Here is a 21760-nt window from a genome sequence, read left to right as displayed (position 1 = left end):
GATGTTGGGGGTCGGGTACGTGAAGGCTAATCAACAAATTCTGAAAAAATCTGCCTGGTATTCTGCCAGAAAGATGTACATAAGTGCCGATTAATATTCCAAAGATGTACCATCAAACAGGAACGACGTCAATATTAGGCCATTTATTAATGAAAATGGAGAAAACTTAATAGCTGGTATTTTAACTCAAATAATACTAGAAAAGTTAACAAGATAACAAGATAAATTTTATTAAAATTATATGGCATACTTCAGTATGCGGATGTCAAGAGATATCCACATTCCATAATTACTTGGGTGGGCAAATTTTATCTGAATCATTAGAATCATAACAAATTATGTGTATCTGATTCTCTCTATCGCTTAATCGTTGCTGACAGTGCCACACTGCTGAATTCAATACGTTTACGGCGCTTTTCTGCCAACGCCGTGGTAACCGAGCGTTACAAACTGATCACCATCAGCTGAGATCTTTCACGCCGCCGACGCGCGACGCGGAATGATTGGAAAAGCAGCCCACAAGCAGCCAGCAACCGTTCATTCTAAGCGCAGGGAAGCTCAAAATCTTATGAATGAGGGAATCGATTCACATCGCCACCGTCTTCGCTGACGCGATAGCGCTGCGCTGGTGGAGTTGGCGCGAAACCGCTCTGCTCATAAAGCGACAAACGTGTGAATAATGTTTTTTAGATTCACTCGGTGTAGTGGCTGGGGGACGCACTTCGATTGAACTTACTGGGCGCAAACTGGGTCTATGTCTACTGCCTATTGACCCAGTCCAGTACCACCAACCAGGGCAGGAACGCACATTCAGTGCACTGGTGTCCGTTGCGTTCTAATTGCCGGTAGACTTCAATTCGATTGACTCGATTTACTGCAATTGACTAGTGGAGTGCGTTTCTATACGATGTGTGATGCTTTTTAGTTGATTCCAACATTGTTTTGCAAAGTATGTTTTAGCGATTATCATTCCTGTTGAGTGTATGAGATCACCAAATGGAAGACGAAAACTAGAAGCGTTGGTTGGCGAAATTTCGATAAAACGTTTCCTCACTTAGCCTAGTGAGCAAGTTTTCAAATGCAATAACAAAACTTCGGGATATCTTGACTTCAACGCAACACTGTGCTTAGCCCAAGATATGATGTTGCCAAGGGCTGGCAAAAAAAAACTTTTAGAAATTGTGAAATCGCTCTTGAGATCCTATAGCTGAAATGAAAAGCAAGTCCAAGAGGGCACATACAAATACGAAAAAGAAAAGCATATTTTGACATATTCTTGAGAGAAGTTAAGAAAAATACAAATTAATTTTTAACAATTGGACTTGCTTAATATGTCTTATTTTTAGTTTCACATCCAATCCAGAACAAGGATTATTTCTCAGATTAGTTACTTTGATTACTCATTTACATATTATGTAATTTGCTAATAGCTTTATAATTCATCACTAAATTGTGTAGCTGCTAACACACTCTCAAACATATTATACTAAAAGAAGTCGAAGAAATTTTTAGGACTTTTCTAAGTGGATATTGAAAAGAAATGTGAAAATTTTCATTATTGCTTGTCCTAGTCTTTTTTCATGTTTTATAGATTTTAGATGATCATAAACGATCAACGTTCTTCTGTGACCGATCCGTTCACCATGATCAAACGGGATACTTTTCAAGTACATATGTATTCGCAAAAAAAGAACGCACGGAATAGTAATCATATTGTAACAAATTTCAATCTCCCATTTCGCCATCGCCTCCAACCGCGCCACACATTTAGTTAGATCGTCTGCTGCTCCCAAACGCGTCTGCGAAGACGATCTTGCACTGAGCCACGCAGATGCGTTGGCGCCTTTCACGCTATAAAAAGCTCACCATGTGCGCAACCAAATTCAGTTGTTCTGGATCTTCTCGCGCGCGCGGTTTGGAAATTTGACTCGAAAACGAAAGTGACTGCCTAGTGTTAAGTAGTTTGCTGGTGATTGATTGGTAGTGATGCAGCAGTGATCTCTGACTTCTTCCGCACAGGATATCTGGAGGAAGTGAGTGCTTTACATGGATTAGTTGGCTGAGTTTTAGCTGTGTGACCCCAAAGGAAGACCTCATTGAGAACAAACGGATAATATTTGGCTAATCTTCCATTATTTTTGAATAAGAGGTGATACAGAGAAGGACAACAGATTTGTAATGTGACAATAAAGAAGAACGAGTTGATGATTTATGTGATTTTTAGTTCAACACGGTGAAATTCAAATCTCAACACTATTTGAATCAGGCCTTTCTGTACAGAAAAGCAAAGAAAGTATCGAAAAGTTCTACGGCCTTATCAGCAAGCAAATGGGCTGGACAGTGACATAATTTTATTAGAACATAATTAGACCAGCTCGCGTTTCCATACTCAACCGCCAAAATCTCGTGATGCAGCGCAGCCGGTCTATATACGAATCTAAAATAGAAACCCGTTATCAGTGAACCCTGGAAGTGAACGCAAAATTACTTAACTCGATTCTTCCGTATATTCTTGTGCGTTTGGAGCCGGTTTTGACCGGCATTCAACACTGTGATCAACTCCATACCCCCCGAAAAAAAAAGTGCGAACGCGATTAGAAGTGCAAAACTGAGTGTTTCCTTCTTCATTTCAGGATCAGAGTGCCCCGCAGTGCGCTCCCAGTATTAACAACCCGACGCCTACACCAGGAAGTTCAGTGAATTCAGAAACAATGTGCTAAGAAGTGTCCACGCGGTTGTGCTGCAGTAGCAATATCTCACTTCAAATTCAAAAATGAAGTTCCGAATCAGGCACACGGCCCTGTTGCCGTTGCTGTTGATAGCTGTGATACTGATCGATCAGGTGCGAACGGAAGACGAGCCAACGGTACAGGTGGTGAAGAAAGTGAAGAAGAAGACGAAAAAGGTTAGCAAGCTGAAGCCAAAGGCGGTGGCCAAAGCTCCAAGGGAGAGACCCCAAGCTGATGCACCGCCAGCTTACCCGGAGTATGATAACTACGACAGTTACGACTATGCGGAAGGCGAGCGGGACTACGATGCCGACAATGGTAAGGTTATGGGAAAGATAGACCACGAGAACGCTCGATCTATTGGTTATGTACCACTCAGTAAATTGTGTGTTAATCGTAATGCAACCTCCACCTTTTAATCATTTTGCTGTGAATCGGTGTGTCATTCCCTGTAGTTACTTTAAAGCCTGTAGAGTAGGCCGCTTTTCATTTTGCAAAAATTATTGGAAAAAGATCATTTTAACGAAAAAGAGATCGTATCAAAATTTTAAGTCTGTGTCTCAAGGCTATGTGGTCCCTAATGAAAACGATGATTTAAGGACCCTGAAAGGCCTAAAGTATGGTAGGTCTCCTTCTGGATCTTAAATATGGACAATATATTGATTTTTCTGTAGTTTTTTTTTTTTGCAATAAGCAACACATTTAGATCTTTTTCTTCTCTTTGTCATGACATCCCTAATGGAACACAGTCTTCTAACAACCTAAAGTAATTGCGGTCTACAGAGGATGATAGACGGCAGTGGAAACAAAGCCTGCCTTCAACCGTCTTGAAGCATAGCACCTAGCTTTAACCACAGACAAACAGATGTCTCACTCTACTCTCTTCCCATCGTTTCTTTTTTCAACGGATTATTCAAATATTCCGTAGTTTCCGTATTCCGTAGTTTCAAGTATTCCGTAGTAGTTCGCAAATCACTCGTTCAAGGCGCTCGCATCGTTTTTGCTCCTGTTTGACGTTTGCTCACTGCCGCCATCTACTCAGTCGGTTTGCGAACCACAGCGTAATCAGCATTGGGCGATTATGTTTTCGTGACGATGATTTTTATAGCATTTTGTTCCAAGTGATACGTCTGTTTGTCTGTGCTTCAACTGTCAACGAATGAAAATGGACCAACATTTGACTGACAAATTTGTTATTATCCAAACTGTTTGAACTGGTTCGGTTTCCGATGCCTTTCCGCCTTAATTTCCTAACCGAAAACATCCACTGTCGCGTGTCCATGACATACTCTAAATATTGGGTTCAGTTACACCAATAACAGAAAAACATACTGTTACATACCCCAATCTTTGAAGGAATCCTTAGAAAAATTCACAGAGGAGTCCCTGAAAAATTCTTTGGAGGAATCTCTATGGAACAATCCCTAAAGAAACCTCTTAAAAATCTCAAGAGGAACTACTGAAAAAATCCTTAGTGAAATTCTAGGAGAAATTTCTGGAGGATTCCCTGGTAGAAGTCCAGGAAAAATAAGTTGAGGAATGACGTGATGAAACCCTACGAAAATTCCTTTAAAAAAATCAAATTTGGGGCTGAAAGTCTCTTTAATAAAGACAAATCAATCAATCAAATCAAATTTGTGTAGAAACCTCTAGAGGAAATCCCGGATAATTGCATTGAGTATGTAGTAGATAGTAAATAGTGAATTAAGAAGCACTGCCATGTGCAGCATAGTTGTCCCATGTTACTTTTTGACGATTTTGACTTTTTATCGTCTATTTTTGCGTTTACTTTCAGAATATACTCTCGGTTAGTATAGTTTGTTCAGAAACTCCATGAAAAAAACACATCAAGTCAATTTGTCCCATGTTAAGTTTTGTCATCATCATGGGACAGCTTATGCCGAGAAAATCCCGAAAATTGCTAGATTTATCGGCATTACAGTCCCACCAGAGTTTTTCTTGTAAAAATCAAAGTTAATTGAATGTTTATGAAATTTTTTGTTCATACACAAAGTGAATCCATCAGCATAGCGTTTAAATAGGATTGGATAAAAACATATTTTAACGCTATGCTGATGGATTCACTTTGTGTTTTATAACACTTGTCCGTACAGAAGGAAAACAGGCTGTAACTTTAAACGCGTTTTTCTCAGTTTGCTGTTTGGAACATAGGACCACTATGCTTTATACGGCAGTGTAGTAAGCAGCATAACTAGAGAAAGAACAATGAAGGGATTTATATTGAGATCTCTAAACGAATCACTATAAGGATTCAAGACGAAAATCATGGAGAAATCCACGGCGGAATTCCAGAAACAAATCTCTGGCGGAATAACTGGAGCAACTATTGGAGAAATCCTAGCAGGAATGGCTTGAAAATCCTGGCATAAATTTCAGGAGAATTTCTAGAACAATCTCTGCAGGGATTCCCGAAGAAATCGAGAGAGAAATTCTGAAACAATACTAAGAGATATCCCTGTAGAAATTCCAAGAGGAATTCCCGAGAAGTCCCTATAGAAAAGCCCTATTAGGGAACTCAATAGAAAAAAATCCTGGAGAAATCCACGTAGGAATTCCTGGATAAATTCTTGGAGAAATTCATGGAGAAAGACTTGAAGGAATCCCGTGAGATTTTCTTAGAAATCCTAAAAGGGGTTCCTGGTGAAATAAAATTTAAAAAAAAAATGATATTCTGAAAAAATTGAGAATTTCTGAAAAAAAAACCAGCAGGAAACCCTGAAGGAGTCCTGAAAGAAACTCTAGGATAATCCCTTGATAAATTCCTGAATACATATATCTACGAAATAAGTTTAGGAGGAATTATTGGAGATTAACTGAAGAAATTTCTGGATACATACCTAGAGGAGTTCGTGTAGAGATTGCTGGGAAAAATCCTACACGAATACCAGAAAGCATGTCTGAAGAAATCCCAGCAGGAGCTCCTGAAGAACACCCAAGAAAACTTATTGAGGTATCACAGGAGAAATTCCAGGAAAAAATCTTAGCGAAATTTCTGAAGGGATTCTTCTAGAAATCCCCGGCAATAGTTCTGGAGGAAATCCAGGAAGAATTTATAAAGGAATCTCACCACTGGTGAGCCACCACGAATTCCTGAAGTGCTTTCAGGATTTTTTTGCGTTTTGGAGGAATCTCAAGAGCTAGGATGTAAGTACACAGGGCCAAATATAGTGGGTGGCCTAAGTGTTTGGAATAGACAACTGTTATTCTCTCACAAAAAAATTCAACGAGTTGTAACTTTCCATTGAGTGCATCAAAAACTATCAAATTTCGACTGTTTATCAACCTAGGTATTATATGTGCATCATTGGTACAAATTTGTGCTCGATTCGTTAACCTTCCGAGAAGCTAGAACCGTTCTCGTAAAACACTATTTTTAGACAATCTTTTTTAAACTGCCACATCTCCGAAACCAATAAATCGAATTTAACGAACTTTTTTCAACAATGTATTGATTGGAGTGGGTCAACGTTGCATGGGAATATTTGAATTTGATCACATCAAGCCGGAAGTGTTTTTATTCCTTTTAGCGTTCATAAAAACTATGCAAAATTTGGAAGCGATTGATTACGTCCCCGCATTCCGCATTGCGATTGAAATTTGTATGGGATTTAGTACACTAAAACCTCTTTTTATGCATGTTATTTTTATGTACTTTTAATTTATGCACATTTTTTATGCTCTGCATGAAAAGAGGGAAAGCTACTCTGAACCAATATTGTGCATAAGAATATTAAATAATAACGAGAACTATTGTTACGGCGGCCAGGGCGTGTTTATAAAGAGAGCAAAGAAAGATTTCAGGGGGGTTTCAGCGGGGTCCCAAGAGATCTTAGGGGGTTTTCGAAGGAGTTTTCGGGGTTTCAGAGCCTCTCAGGTGCGTTACATAGGGTCCGAGGAGGTTAAGAGGGATATCGGAGGCATTTCAGCATGTTGCAGTTTTTTCGGCGGGATTCAGAAGCATTACGGAGGAGTTTTCGAAGGTTTCGGAGCCTCTCAGGTGCGTTACATGGGGTTCGAGGGGGTTTCAAGGGGATTTTAGACCCTGATAAAAAATATCATAAAAAGACGATAAATTTTATTGTTACAACACCATTTTTTTCGAAAAATATTCACCATTAAACGTATTGTAATTTACACGGCACACTCACCATCACCCCTATTGTTCTATACCATTCGGCGAATGGTAAATGGCACTTTTACAATAAAAAATGGTGGTCGTTATGTATCTAAACCATAAAACCATAAAATTTTCATACACTTTTTCGCGAAAAACAATAGAATGTATTGTGTTTTTATGAGACATTTTTAGAACAATTTTCAAAAGAAAATATCGTAATGTTTTTCCATTGTTCTTATATTTTTTTTTCCTCATCTGTAGAGCCTTTTAACCACTGCGTCCATTCTTTAGGAATATTGTGGTATGACCCATATTTAATTTGGTGCTAGTCAAGTATCCTGTCACAATTGAGCTGTGATGGACAATGGTTGATGTAACACCTGATCCCAACTAGGCACAACTCGTTTTATAAAGTTTATTACCCTGCTGGGATTACTTCTCCAAATTTCCAAGGGCTCTAGAAACCCTTCACCAAATATCGCCAATCTGTGGGGGCTGTCCATAAACCACGTGGTCATGAGGGGGGGGGGGGGGAGGGGGGGGTTCGACCGATGACCATTTTGTATGGACGAATAAAAAATTTTGTATGGACTAATGACCACGCGGGGGGGAGGGGGGTGGTTTGAGAAGTCCCAAAAAAATGACCACGTGGTTTATGGACAGCCCCTGTGATGGTACAGCACTCGGCAGTTGCAGAGTAAATGCTCGGCAGTTTCGTTTTCCGTTTGACAGAAACGACACTCGGAGGATTGGATTTTTCCAATCTTACTTAGATGATATTTACTCGGGCAGTGGCCAGTCATCAGACCAGTAATTACCCTGAGATCTCTTTTGTTTAGATTCAGTATGGACCTGGCTTTTTCTGCACTGGGTTTTATGAACCTTTTTGCTTGCTTGGATGTATCCGTGGCATTCCAATTAGATTCTACCGTGGACATTTCCCAAGCTTTTAGTTTCATCCGAAGAGCACACTCAGGAACTCCACAGAAAGGTTCAGGGCCTACAAAGCTTGATGCCGCACCCTGTCTAGCTAAATTGTCGGCGTTTTCATTTCCCAGAATTCCACAATGACCGGGCACCCAGTATAAAGTTACCTCGTTCCTACTGGCCAATTGCTTCAGAGAAATAATGCATTCCCACACTAGCTTTGATTGACACGTGAAAGCTTTTAGCGCATTTAGAGCCGCCTGACTGTCCGAAAAAATACAGATCTTGGCAAACCTATAATTTCTTTTCAGACAAATGTTGGCACACTCTAGAATGGCTTGAACTTCCGCTTGAAATACAGTGGGACTGCATCCCATTGGTATAGCTTTACTGATACCGGGGCCAAAAACACCAGCTCCAGTATTTTCCCCCATCTTGGACCCATCAGTATAAAACACAATAGAACCTGGACGTAAACTTGGCCCACCAGCATCCCACACAAAGCGACATGGTTTCACCACTTTGAAGGGAACATCATAGTTGGTCTTCGTTATCATCCAATCTTCTACTGTTTTTATGTCCATGTTTAATTTGAAGTCTTTGATGATCCTCAAATGTCCAGCAAGATCCCCGTCTAGAACTTTATTGTAATGTATAAACTGCTGGGCACTTTTTGCCGCTTGTAGTTTAACATATTGATGCAATGGTTTGAGGACAGCCCTTCACAGATCTTACTGATAGTTGCGCACCTTCAAGAACGGAAGAGATCTCTCGATCACTAAGCATCGATATTATCCATTCAATAATGCATTTATCCAAGCCCCTTGCTCCCATTGCAGAACGCATTGAGCTGTAGGATGCGTTATCGAATGCTCCTTCAATATCGAGAAAAGCAACCACGGCTATTTCCTTGGCTTGAAACGATTTCTCAATTTTGCTAACTAGCGACTGTAGCGCTGTTATAGTAGATTTGCCTGTTTGATAAGCAAATTGAAATTTGCTTAGAGGCATTTCTACTAAGCTGGTAGACTTGACAAAGTCATCCACTATTTTCTCCATGGTCTTTAACAGAACACAAGAAAGGCTTTTGGGTCTGAAGGCTTTTGGAATTGTTTTGTCCCGTTTGCCAGCTTTTGGGATAAAAGCAACACGAACCTTCCGCCACGCTTTAGGTATGTATGCTAAAGTAATACTGGCTCTGAATATTTCGGTTAAGAGCGGACAAATCGCCTCTTTTCCATGTTGAAGTAAAGCTGGGAAAATTTCATCTTCCCCGGCAGATTTGAAAGGTTGAAAGGAGCTCAATGCCCATTCGACCCTCGACGGTGTGAAGATTTCACAAGCTTTTTGATAGGCATTGGTCGACCACGCATGTCTTGCCTTATCCGAGTCCTGTTCTTCATCCGAATAAGGAATCGATCCTGGGAAGTGAGTTCTCATCATCATTTCCAATGTTTCAGAAGAATCAACAGTAAAACTGCCGTCTTCCTTTTTAAGACTTCCAAGACAATTTGAATGGTCTCTCGAAAGGACTTTATGAAGCCTTGCAGCCTTAGGAGCGTTATTGATGTCTTCACATACCCGTCTCAAGTCCTTCCGTTTGGCTAGTCTCAATTCTCTGTTGTATTCTGTAAGGGCTTGTTTATACTGAACCCAATCAGATGTAACTTTTGCTCTATTGAACAACCGTCTAGATTTCTTCCTCAGATCTGCCAGCTTATCATTCCACCACGGGACATCCCTGTTGGATGACCTCTGTCGGATTGGGCAGCTAGCATGATATGATGACATCATTTTATCAATAATCTCATCAGAGGCATTTTCCAACTGTGAAACAGACAAGATCTGCTGAATTTCCATTCATTAAATAAAAGCTGTAGAGGTCCCAGTTAGTTTTCTTTGGGTTTCTATAGCTTTCAATTAAATTTGATCCGGCTTTATAATCGAACCTGATATGTTTGTGATCTGACAATGATTATTCATCAGAAACATGCCAGTTCGCGATCTTATCTGATAGCAGATAGCTACAAAGCGTAAGATCTAAAACTTCCTGTCGAATAGCATTAACAAAAGTTGGAGAATTCCCTTTATTGCATATGTCTATGTTATTAGACGAAATGTAATTCAGGAGATCCTCACCTCTTTTATTAATATCTGTACTGCTTCATATGGTATGATGGGCATTTGCATCGCACGCTATTACAAATTGGGCGTTTATTTTTTTTGCAATAATTAACAAAACTTACGACCAAAGATGGAGGCATTTGAAATTCGCTCTTTGATATCAAACGTCTATCTCTTATCGTTTTCTTGCAATTTTGATTTAAACATCGCATTTCAGATAATAAATTTGCAACTGTCAAGGTACACAGCAAAAAAAATCTTGTAATACCACATCATTTTCGATGCACATCAGTCGCGTCGTAAAAATGATGTACAAATTACATCCATTATACGCAGCAAATCAGCCGCCGCTGCTTGAAATTGAGTCTAGCAATCGCTAAAACCGGAACGATTGATGAATCATATATAAGTAAAATATTGACATGGATTCGTACACTGATCCGTAGATTGTGGAGCGTATCCCTCACCTCTCGGCTATTTCACCGAGTTGGAAGGTAGAGGATAAATGGCCGGGGTTCTGCTAAACCGAACTAAGCGCCAAAAAGATAATTCCGAGATAATTAAGCTTAAAGTTCCAACCACTCACAAATAAACAACAGCGGAGATTATTTGAAACTTTTCCGCACACATATAACTTGGATAGTGAAAAAAATCCCGAGTTTTCATCGCCTATCAAGTTGAAATCGATATCACTCACAATCCTTTACATGAATCAAAGAGGACGCGTATAGTATGGTAGCACGAAGGTCTCAAAATAGTTTGAAATATGAACGGCGGAAGCTCTCCCAGCTCAGCCCTTCCCACCCATGCTTTTTCTTCATAAGCGGTGTATGTGGAGGCACAGAGCAAGAGTGATTATGTCAAACGATGTCCTTGCATGCCCTGAGGTCCTGAGATGCGAATGTGGAGCGATTTGTGTACTTCAAATTTATGCTGGTCGAAGAAAACCATGAAAATGTTCTGCCAAAGTGCACTCAGTGCAAAAAAGTTTTCAAAAATGGCCGGGGCTCTGCTAAACCGAACTAAGCGCCAAAAAGTTTATTCCGAGATAATTAAGCTTCAAGTTCAACCACTCAGAAATAAACAACAGCTAAGATTATTTGAAACTTTTTCGCACACATGTAACTTACAAGCCTTTATTAACCATCAGAGATGAAGAAAACATGTAAATTATTTAAAATCATTGATATAATACCATTTAATTTCTCAGTACTTTGCACTCAGTTCACTCTGGCTGAACAAAAACATTGGAATATGGTTTATAGTTCAGTGTGGCTGACTGTGTTTCTTTGTTTCAGAGAAAACCAGTCGGAATGTGATAAAAAATCTCGATTTTTCAGTGTCTATGAAGTTGAAATCGATATCACTCACAATCCTTTACATGAATCAGAGAGGACGCGTAGTATGGTAGCACAAAGGTCTCAAAATAGTGTGAAATGTAAACGGCGGAAGCCCTCCCAGCTCAGCCCTTCCCATCTATGTTTTTTTTATAGGCGGTGCATGTGCAGGCACAGAACAAGAGTCATTATGTCAAATGATGTCCTTGCATGTCCTGAGCTCCTGAGATGTGAAAATGGAGCAATTTGTGTACTTCAAATTTATACTGGTCGAAGAAAACCATGAAAATGATCTGCCAAAGTGAACTAAGACAAAAAAAATCGAAAATATTAAAGAGATTCGAACTTGGGTCCTTTAAGTGATAACCAAGCACGTTACCTCTAGGTCATTTTACTTAGCTGAAGGTCAGTTGTTAAGTCTGAATCAAGTTCTAAACATTCTTCTCCAGCATGGTTTTCGTGAAAACGCCATTTTTCGATCAGCCAAAGCGAACCAAGTGTTTGATTTTTTTCAAGCTTTATTATTCTTATTATACTTGTTGTTCAATGACGGCTCCTGGGTTAAATAATCAGTATGAGGTGTATCAACATAACGCATGTATTCAAAGCCAGTTCATCTTTGTATTGTTGAGAATAAATTGATTTTTAAATGCAGTGGATTTGGTTCGGTCTGGCTGACTGTGATTTGGAAAAATGGCGATCAACGCCATCGAAATCCAAATCGATCCTCCAACACCCGTATTTTTGATTACGTGTTAAATTCTCTCACAGATTGTTACTATGAGTCGGTTGGAAGTTAGAAATCTGACAGCGATGAGGAAAACTTGAAATGTTCATCATTTGGACCAAAACTAAAATATTTCGCTGATTCTATGGAATGGTTTACAGTTCACTCTGGTTGGATGCAATTTTATTTTTTGTATGTTCTGCCAAACAGAAATTTTGAATTTACTCCACGAAGAGCTGTCAGAATTACTGGATTTTTACTCGAAAAGAAGATCATCATATTCTTCATCTAATGGTTAAGAAAACTCAATTTTTCAAAAAATGGTCTTTGGTTCGGTTTAGCAGAACCCCGACCAAATATGAAAGAGATTCGAACTTGGATCATCTGAGTGATAACCAAGCGCGACACCTCTAGGTCATATTACCTTGCTGAAGGTCAGTCGTTAAGTCTGAATCAAGTTCTAAACATTCTTCTCAAGGATGGTTTTCGTGAAAACGCCATTTTTCGATCAGCCATAGCGAACCAAGTGTTTATTTTTTTTTTTCAAGCTTTATTATTCTAATTAGGCTTGTTGTTCAATGACGGCTCCTGTGTTAAATTACCAGTATGAGGTGTATCGACATAACGCTGGTATTAAAAACCAGTTGGTTTTTGTATTGTTCAGAATAAATTGATTCTAAAATGCTGTGGACTTGGTTCGGTCTGGCTGAATGTGATTTGGAAAAATGGCGATCAGTGCCATCGAAACATAATTGGTTCTTCCAACACCCATATTTCTGATTACGTGTTCATTTCTCTCACAGATTGTTGCTATGAGTCGGTTAGAAGTTAGAAATCTGACGGGGATGAGGAGAACTTGAAATGTTCATCGCCTGGATCACAACTAAAATATTTCGCTGATTCTATCGAATGGTTTACAGTTCACTCTGGTTGGATGCAAAATGATGTTTTGTATGATCCGCCAAACAGAAATTTTGAATTTACTCCACGAAGAGTTGTCGGAATTACTGGATTTTTACATGGAAGGAAGATCATCATTTTCTTCACCCAATGCTTAAGAAAACTCAATTTTTCAAAAAATGGTCTTTAGTTCGGTTTAGCAGAACCCCGACCAAATATGATACTGCTCTGAGTTTTTGCTGGAATGGGTTTGTTGACACTTTCCGGTGCCAACCAGGGTGTACATAGTGAGTGTGATAAATGTTGGAAAACGATGTAACCGAATGAAATTACGTTCAAAAATGGATACATCGCCGGAAATTACGCGCCTGGATATTACAAAATTATTTGCTGTGTAATTACCTCTTAAGCTCTTTTTTGCGCACTGTGCCGCACATTTTAATCAAAATTGCAAGAAAACGATAAGAGCTAGATGTTTGGTGTCAAAGAACGAATTGTAGAGTGGAAGAGGGGCCACAACTTTGCCAAAGCAAGAATAATTCGATCACCATTGCTTTCCGAAGTAGGTTCTGAATTCCGGAGTGCTAATTTTCGGAACGGGTTTCCCCCGATAGGGCATCAAATTTGGCTGCGATTGCGCGGGAAAATTCGAACCAAATCAAAGGTAACAGGTTCTACCGAACCACACTGGACGAGAACACTGTAACTATTGAGTCCCTGAAGAAGGTCCCATACGGACCGAAACGTCGGACAAAATAACATAAATAGTGTTTTATTTTTGTCAAGACTGACAAGCCACCACGAAACAGTTTCGTAGAACAGTCGAACACACTAACGATGTAGTTATTCCCGGCCACGCCTATCTTTACCATAACTTGGGATAGGGGGAGGAATTGTTGATGTAGTGCTTACCTCTTTTTACACACTTACCTTTTTTTCACAGTTTTTGATGTCTCAGGGTCGGAGAAACAAATGTAGGGGCCCTCAAGCAAAGGATTTATAAATACAGAATGGACTAACCAAAGAAAAACTGATCATTAATTTTACGGGAAATATTTTATATTGTAGTGAAAAAATATTCGAGCAAAGTTATAAAGTTTGAAGTACTTTTCATAATTCATGACGAAATTCCGGTACTGAATGCAGGTTGAATTCCGTATTAAAGATATGAAAACGAAAGCTTTTAACTAGGTTGTTCATTGGACCCCACGACTTAATCGAAATTCATGGACCTAGAGGAGAATTTGTTGCAAAAATCTTCTAAAAATGTCTGTAGAAAATTGGTAGAGCAAACGCTGGGATCAGTTTTTACAAAAGCTCCAAAAAGAGTTTCTCACCAAATCCTTGGTAAAATCTCTGGAGGAGTAACAGAACGATTTTCGGGATTTTTTAAAATAAACTCTGGCTTAAATGTTCTAACACAATTGCTATGGAAGATAATTGTGACCTCTGAAAATAATTTTCAAAAATGAACGGATGAAAATACTATACAGTGCTATAGTGCTATTTCTAGAAAAAAAATCAATAAAAAATTTTGAAACTATTTAAGCCAAAGTCCCTTTATGAGTTCCGATTAAAATTAAGACTTCAATTTCTGACCAAGTTATTATAGAAAATTTGTGGTCGAAATTCCGGAAAAATTAAAGTCAATTTTTCAAGAAAATATGTCGGTCTCGGTATTATTTGATCCAAAGTACTGGAGTCTTGAGATAGAAGGGGTCAAAAATTTGTTCATTAAAAATCGTACCGTGTGTTTTTCTTTCTAAAATTTCCACAAATTACCCTTACAGCCAACCGCGGAACAGAATCCACATTTCGCCAGCCAGATGATGAAATTCCCCGCGGAGAGCTACCATCGCCGCACATCACCGTCAGCGTGAGCCCACTGGAGCCGGAATCAATCGTGCAACCCTTCACCTGCTACTACGGAGACAAATGGTACCGTGAGAAAGAACAATTCCAGTCAGGCTATAAAGGATGTGCTACATGTCAGTGTCGCAACAGCGTAGTGGTTTGCGATGAAGCCGACTGTCCCTTGATCAAAGCCGATGTCAATGTGGAAATCATTCCACCTAGTACCACAACGACAACGACCACCACAAGTACCACAACCACCACCGAGGCGCCGGAATTTGATGCAGCCCAAATTACACCCCGGTTGCCATTGGGCCCATCCGGGCATCCTGGGCTTCCGGGAGAAGCAGGACTTCCTGGTACTCCCGGTACACCAGGAGTGCCGGGACAACCAGGTCTCCCTGGACCACCACCAGATTTATCGTTTTACACCCAGCAGCTTCAAGAGTCAATGGCCGGCTCAGACAAGGGACCATCCCCAGACAACTTCCAATTCATGCAGGCGCAAGTAGGACCAGTAGGTCCTAGAGGTCCCCCTGGTCCATCAGGAGTTTCTGGACCTCAAGGTTTCCAAGGCTCACGTGGTGAACCCGGAGAGCCTGGTCCACAAGGCGTTTCGGGTCCACCTGGTCCTCGAGGTCTACCGGGTCCTCCTGGAAAAGACGGAGCATCTGGAGATGACGGCGAACAAGGCCCACAGGGAACAGTAGGAGCACCAGGTCCACGTGGATTGCCTGGATTACCTGGAATGCCCGGCATCAAAGGACATCAAGGATTGACTGGTCAAGATGGTCCGAAAGGAGAACAAGGAGCACCCGGAGAGAAGGGCTCAGTGGGATCGATTGGTCCAATCGGAGCCCCAGGACCGATTGTAAGTGAACATGATTTTGCAGTTAAAAGTACTATCTTATGCCCAATTTTTTGGACAGGGTCCAGCTGGACCGCGCGGTGAAAGAGGTCGTGAAGGATCACCAGGACCGGTAGGATTGCGGGGTATTGATGGAATCGCTGGGCCTCCAGGTCAACCAGGTCCTGTTGGTAAATCAGGTCCTCCAGGCTTTCCTGGCACGCCTGGAAACAAAGGAGATATGGGGGCGCAGGGACCAAAAGGTACATTAATATTTCTAAATCATTTGCTGTGAGAAATCACATTTAAGGTGAAGATATGGCGAAGCCACACCTCGAATTTTCAAGAGCACAAATCTGAAGTACCAAATGACGGATTGCACTGAAAAGTTGATCGATTGGTCACCACCAGCGGCTGATCAATCGATCAACTTTTCAGCGCTTTGCGATATTTGGTTCTTCAGATTTGTGCTTTTGAAAATTCAAGATGTGGCTTCGCCATATTCTTCATGTAGAATATATAATCACCTTAACTTGTTCAATTACAGGCAGTCAAGGTCCTCAAGGACCGCGTGGAGAATCTGGAAGACCAGGACAACCTGGAGAGCCAGGCTTGAATGGTCCTCCCGGTAAAGATGGTGCTTCTGGTGAAAAAGGTTCAGTTGGCGCCCCTGGTATGGCTGGTCCACCTGGTTTCCCTGGACCACGAGGATCTCCTGGTTCAAACGGAAGTCCCGGGCAGCCTGGTATCAAAGGAGAACCTGTATGGCCTGTTATACTCTTCCAACCACGAATGTCAAATAAATAATTTATATCTTTAGGGTCTTCCTGGAGAACGAGGTTATAAGGGAGATTCAGGAATTAAGGGAGAAGATGGCATGCCGGGACCACGAGGACTTCCTGGTGCTGTTGGACCTGAAGGAAAGCGTGGAAAGCGAGGCATGAAAGGACCAACCGGTCTAACAGGCCCACAAGGAGAACGAGGCCTACCTGGTGTTCCTGGATTACCCGGTCCAGACGGAGCTCAAGGAATAAAAGGACAGAGTGGAGATCGAGGAGCTCCTGGTCCACAGGGTAACAAAGGTTCAACGGGTGATCCAGGCGCTCCAGGTCAACCAGGTATTCAAGGTTTAAGAGGGATGGCTGGTAAACCGGGTGCACAGGGAAAATCAGGTGCCCCTGGAGAAAGAGGCCCTGCTGGAGCAGATGGAAAGGTATGTTAATGACTCATTACTTCTATTTGTAATAAAAATATATATTTTGTAGACTGGAGAACCTGGATCTCAAGGACTGCAAGGTCTTCCGGGACCAATTGGTCTACCGGGAGATAAAGGTAAAACACAAGTATTTATTACTTTTTCCATAAGTTCCTAACCAACTTGTATCGACAGGCTTCCCGGGTGAACCTGGAAAGGACGGAGATGTAGGACTTCCAGGAGCACAAGGTCCCCGAGGTGATGCTGGAAAGGATGGCCCACCCGGAGTTGCAGGACCACCTGGGCCTCCAGGAAATGACGGAGATCGTGGACCACCAGGACCTGCCGGTAATAGATTTAACTAGAATACCATTTATTTGCAATCAACGAGTATATCTTACAGGACCACGTGGATTCCAGGGTCTACCAGGAACACCGGGCAACCCCGGAGCACCAGGAAAGGATGGTCAAAATGGACAACCTGGTCCTGTTGGACCAGCTGGTCAGGCTGGTATCAGAGGTGAACGAGGTTTTCCAGGAGAAAGAGGACCAATAGGAACACCAGGAACACCCGGTTTACGAGGAGAGCCAGGATCTCAAGGAAATGATGGACCACCGGTATGAATTGGTAGTTAAGATACAGATCTTTGAAATTAAATTAATCTTTCCATCAACAGGGTTCACCAGGTCCTGCTGGTATGAAAGGTCATCAGGGAGCCCCAGGTATGATTGGTATGCCAGGATTGAGAGGTTTACCAGGACCAGCGGGTGAAAAGGGAGAACGTGGTTCAGTCGGCCCAGTTGGTCCTGAAGGTCCGGCTGGTAGACAAGGTGAACGAGGTCTTCAAGGTCCCATGGGTCAAACAGGACCACCAGGAGAGCCAGCGGAAAAGGGAGAGCCAGGAACGCCTGGTGTTCCTGGGGAATCGGGAACGCCTGGAGGAGTTGGCGAACGTGGGCCTGTGGGTCCTCAAGGTTTACAAGGGTTCCCTGGACCACAAGGAACCAGTGGTTTGCCTGGACCAAAAGGCGATCGCGGATCAATGGGTCTAAAAGGAGAACAAGGAAACAGTGGAAATCCTGGTACGCCTGGTGAACAAGGACCGCAAGGCCTAGTTGGTTTGACAGGTAGCAAGGGTGCGCGTGGTGAACCCGGTCTACGAGGAGAAGCAGGATCTATGGGTCCTCCTGGAAGACCCGGTGATCAAGGTGGAGCGGTATGTATACAAAAGTTTAAAAGTTGAAAATCAAATGAAAACATGTGCCTTTACAGGGTCAACCAGGAAACCCCGGTCCGCCCGGTAGCGCAGGAACTCCAGGCTTAAAAGGAAATCCAGGGGACACTGGAAGACCAGGAAATCCAGGACCGGCCGGTTGGTTACTCTCTTACGTTGATATCAGTTGGTTAAACTTTTTTTTTCGTGTTTTTAAGGATTACCCGGCCAGCCTGGAACAGAAGGAATCAAGGGATCAGCTGGTAGCGATGGTCCTCCAGGTCCTCCAGGAAATCCTGGGCCACAAGGACCCCATGGTGATCGTGGATTGCCTGGACTTCCTGGACCAAGTGGTAGTTTTCAAAGCGTAAGTGGTACATGGTACATTTATTCACTAAGTATTAAATTTTAGGTCAACCTGGAGTAAGGGGACTGCGGGGCGCTGCCGGTGAACCTGGACAGTCAGGTAAACCTGGAAATGATGGACCACCTGGACCTATGGGAGTTGCTGGGCCACCGGGTTCTCAAGGACCAGCTGGTGATCCAGGTATTGAAGGTGTTCCTGGAAAGCAGGGACCCCCCGGAATTGCTGGTCGAACTGGCGATAAGGGCCCAGTTGGTTCACCGGGTAGTCAAGGTTTACCTGGAGCTCCTGGACTTCCTGGTCCCCCAGGACCACAAGGCCTCATTGGTCAAACCGGAGAGAGAGGTCTACGAGGAGAAACCGGTCCACAAGGTATTGAAGGCCCAAGAGGTCCTCACGGGAAACCTGGTCCACCAGGATTAGAAGGTTCAAAGGGAGATGCCGGTGAAGCTGGCGCCAAAGGAGTGAAAGGACATCGTGGTTTGATTGGTCTACAAGGTCTTCCTGGTCCTGCTGGACCTCATGGAGACAAGGGTGATACTGGAGCTGTAGGACAACCAGGTAAACCTGGTGATGCTGGTCCACGAGGCCCACCTGGTAGGGACGGCTCTCCTGGCCCTCAAGGAATTTTAGGTATTGCAGGACCAAGAGGTTCACCTGGAAATGATGGAAAACCTGGACCTGTAGGTCCATCTGGTCCTCCAGGACCTCCCGGGCCACCAGGAGATGGTATTGGTTATGATGCAGCAGCTCTGGCTGCCTTATTAGGTCATGGTCAAGTTAATAACATGAAAGGTCCTGACCCGAGTCAAGGTGATGAACCAATGAAATTCAACAAAGTTTTCGAACTAACAGATGAAGAAAGACGACAACTGGTTGAAACGGCTTACGAACGACTGAAAACCACGTTTAACACATTTAAAAAGCCCGATGGAAAGCAATCATCACCAGCAAAAACGTGTAGAGATCTGTTTGCCGCTTACCCAGAGTACAAGTCTGGTCATTACTGGATCGATCCAAATGAAGGCGATGTTCGAGATGCAATTCTAGTGTACTGTGATTCTGAGAAGAAATCTTCGTGTATACTTCCGCAACCGCTACGCACGAAAGAACTACATTACGTGGGTGAAGACCAAGAGGTATGGTTAGGTGAAATGGAAGCCGGAATGAAGATAACCTATAAGGCTGACAGTAACCAAATAGGATTTTTGCAACTCCTGTCTGGTTCAGCAACGCAGAATGTAACATATCATTGCAAAAACAGCGTAGCATTCTTCAACAAAGAGAAAAACAGCTACAGACAGAGCCTGAAGCTTCTAGCATGGAACGATGCAGAACTGACGGCAAGAGGACCTCAGAGATTACGGTATGAAGCGGTTGTGGACGAGTGTCAACATCGGATGCCCAGCTATGCTCAAACTATTTTATCCTACAAAACGGAGAAACCGACGAGGCTGCCGATAATCGACATTGCCGTAAGGGATGTTGGTGAGTCGAATCAACAGTTCTGGATCGAAATTGGAGCAGTATGCTTCCATTAAGACAACCACGAATAGATACGAAGTTATAAAATTAGATTAGAATCGATACCAAAGAAAGCGAACGACAATTTTCAAATCAGATACTGCCAACGCAGAACACGTGCCAAAGCTATGATGACGTACGACACCAAAGAAAGTGATATTTTCGAGAAATCTTGTAACAAGATTTTACAACTAAGTCTAGCGTAGGTTCCCCTTTGAAGTTAGTTACTAGGAATGAGTATGTGCATTAAAGTATAAGAATTAGGAACATACATCCGGTTTAGATAATTCAATTGTATCCGAAAATTTCAGTTGAACTTTATTCTTCACAAGTTCACATCGATGACAATCTAGATTACAATCAACAATCATACAATCATTTTTCAATGCAATTTTGGGTAGTTTTCACTGAAACCAGGCCATCGTTTGCATAAATAACATAAAAAAAAACATGAAATCCAAGATGAAACCACAGACTTTTCACTCTACCCACTCCCCGCCGTTTCCCTTTTTAACGGACTCTTTGAATATTCTGTAACGCTCATGGCTCTCGCATAATTTTTGATCCTGTTTGACGTTTGCTCACTACCGCCATCTATACAGTGGGTTTGTAAATCACAGTGTAATTAGCATTAGGCGATTATGCTTTTGCGACGATAATTTTAATCGCACTTTGTTCCAAGTGATACGTCTGTTTGTCTGTGCACAAGTCGTCTAGTGGTTAAATATATCTAGAAAAATTATTCTATCGACCCTATGCAAGACATCATGCTTCCCTTGATATATACTTCAACAAGAGATATTCTTACTTCTCTACCGAAAATTTCATAAAATTTGTTGGTCCTAAAATGGCTGCTATGAAATGAAGAGATAGCGCCATCGTAACCTTGTGTCACAGGGAACAGACTTTCAAGCTCGAATAAAAATCCGTTAAATACTTGTGTAAAAATTAAAGAGTACGTCATCACCACAAACAGGGATTACCCAACATATAAACTCGTTTTGACGACACGACCCAAGTAACAGAACTAGCTGAATAACAGTTTCTTATGCTAAAGTTTGCTTAAGAGTTGTTTTTTTTTCACTCTTGTACAGCAAAAATGTTTGTTGGGGATGGCTTTATGAATCGTAGCAATATTGTGCGTTGCAAGAAAATCACAATTATGGCGACTACTTTCCAAGGCCTTCAATGATGGACAGAATTCAATCGCAGTGGGTAACTCTCGCTGAGACCGGCCCACTATTTACACCTTGTCTTCAAAAATGTTTAAGGTGCCGATTTTCTAAAATCCCTCGCTAAAAAGTAAAAAAAAGGCATTTGGTTACTCAAATTGATGGACCCCCCGTTAGTTTGAGTCACAACAATTTTTGCAGACCCCTCGATTTTGGTCAAATGGTGGCTCATTTAAACCGTTATAACTCGAAAGTTTCTCCAAAAACCAACTCAAAAGGAATTGTTGTTGAAAAGAGGAAAGATAAAGCTACTATTTACAATAATAAAAAGTTGGATCGGCCATATTGATTTTGGCCGCCATCTTGGATTTTTATACCAAAACATTTTTTTCACCATGAGGGCAACCACCGATTTTCAAAATTTTTGCATCAATTGAAATCTGAGGCATTTATACATAACACACTCATTCTAGAGTCACTTGTTCGGCTGTTCTATTTTCGGTAAAAGTTCGGATTACCGAAGTTCAGTACAGTTTTACCGAAGTTCTGCTAATTTTTACCGAACGTTCGGTAAACATTACCGATGATTCAGTAGAGTTTACCGAACGTTCGGTAATTTTTTGACGAACTTCGGTAATATGTTGCTGAAAATTCGGTAATCTGAACTTTTACCGAAAATAGAACAGCTGAATACGGTACTTTATTTTA

General features: G+C 41.7%; 1 protein-coding gene across 1 annotated transcript; it reads left to right on the top strand.

The window, feature by feature from the left end:
- Window positions 1-1877: 1877 nt before the first annotated feature.
- LOC109421144 (collagen alpha-1(I) chain) lies at window positions 1878-20151 on the top strand. Its single transcript, XM_019695636.3, has 13 exons — window positions 1878-2033; window positions 2634-3047; window positions 14673-15607; window positions 15666-15846; window positions 16131-16345; window positions 16404-16796; window positions 16849-16915; window positions 16974-17126; window positions 17182-17396; window positions 17456-17995; window positions 18052-18151; window positions 18211-18345; window positions 18405-20151. The coding sequence occupies exons 2-13, from the start codon at window positions 2774-2776 to the stop codon at window positions 19895-19897; spliced, it is 4701 nt and encodes a 1566-aa protein (XP_019551181.3). The 5' UTR covers window positions 1878-2033; window positions 2634-2773; the 3' UTR covers window positions 19898-20151.
- The last annotated feature ends 1609 nt before the right edge of the window (window positions 20152-21760 follow it).

Source organism: Aedes albopictus, chromosome 3, assembly GCF_035046485.1.
Source record: "Aedes albopictus strain Foshan chromosome 3, AalbF5, whole genome shotgun sequence".
Classification (NCBI taxonomy): Eukaryota; Metazoa; Arthropoda; class Insecta; order Diptera; family Culicidae; genus Aedes; species Aedes albopictus.
This window is presented reverse-complemented; position numbering and strand designations above follow the sequence as displayed.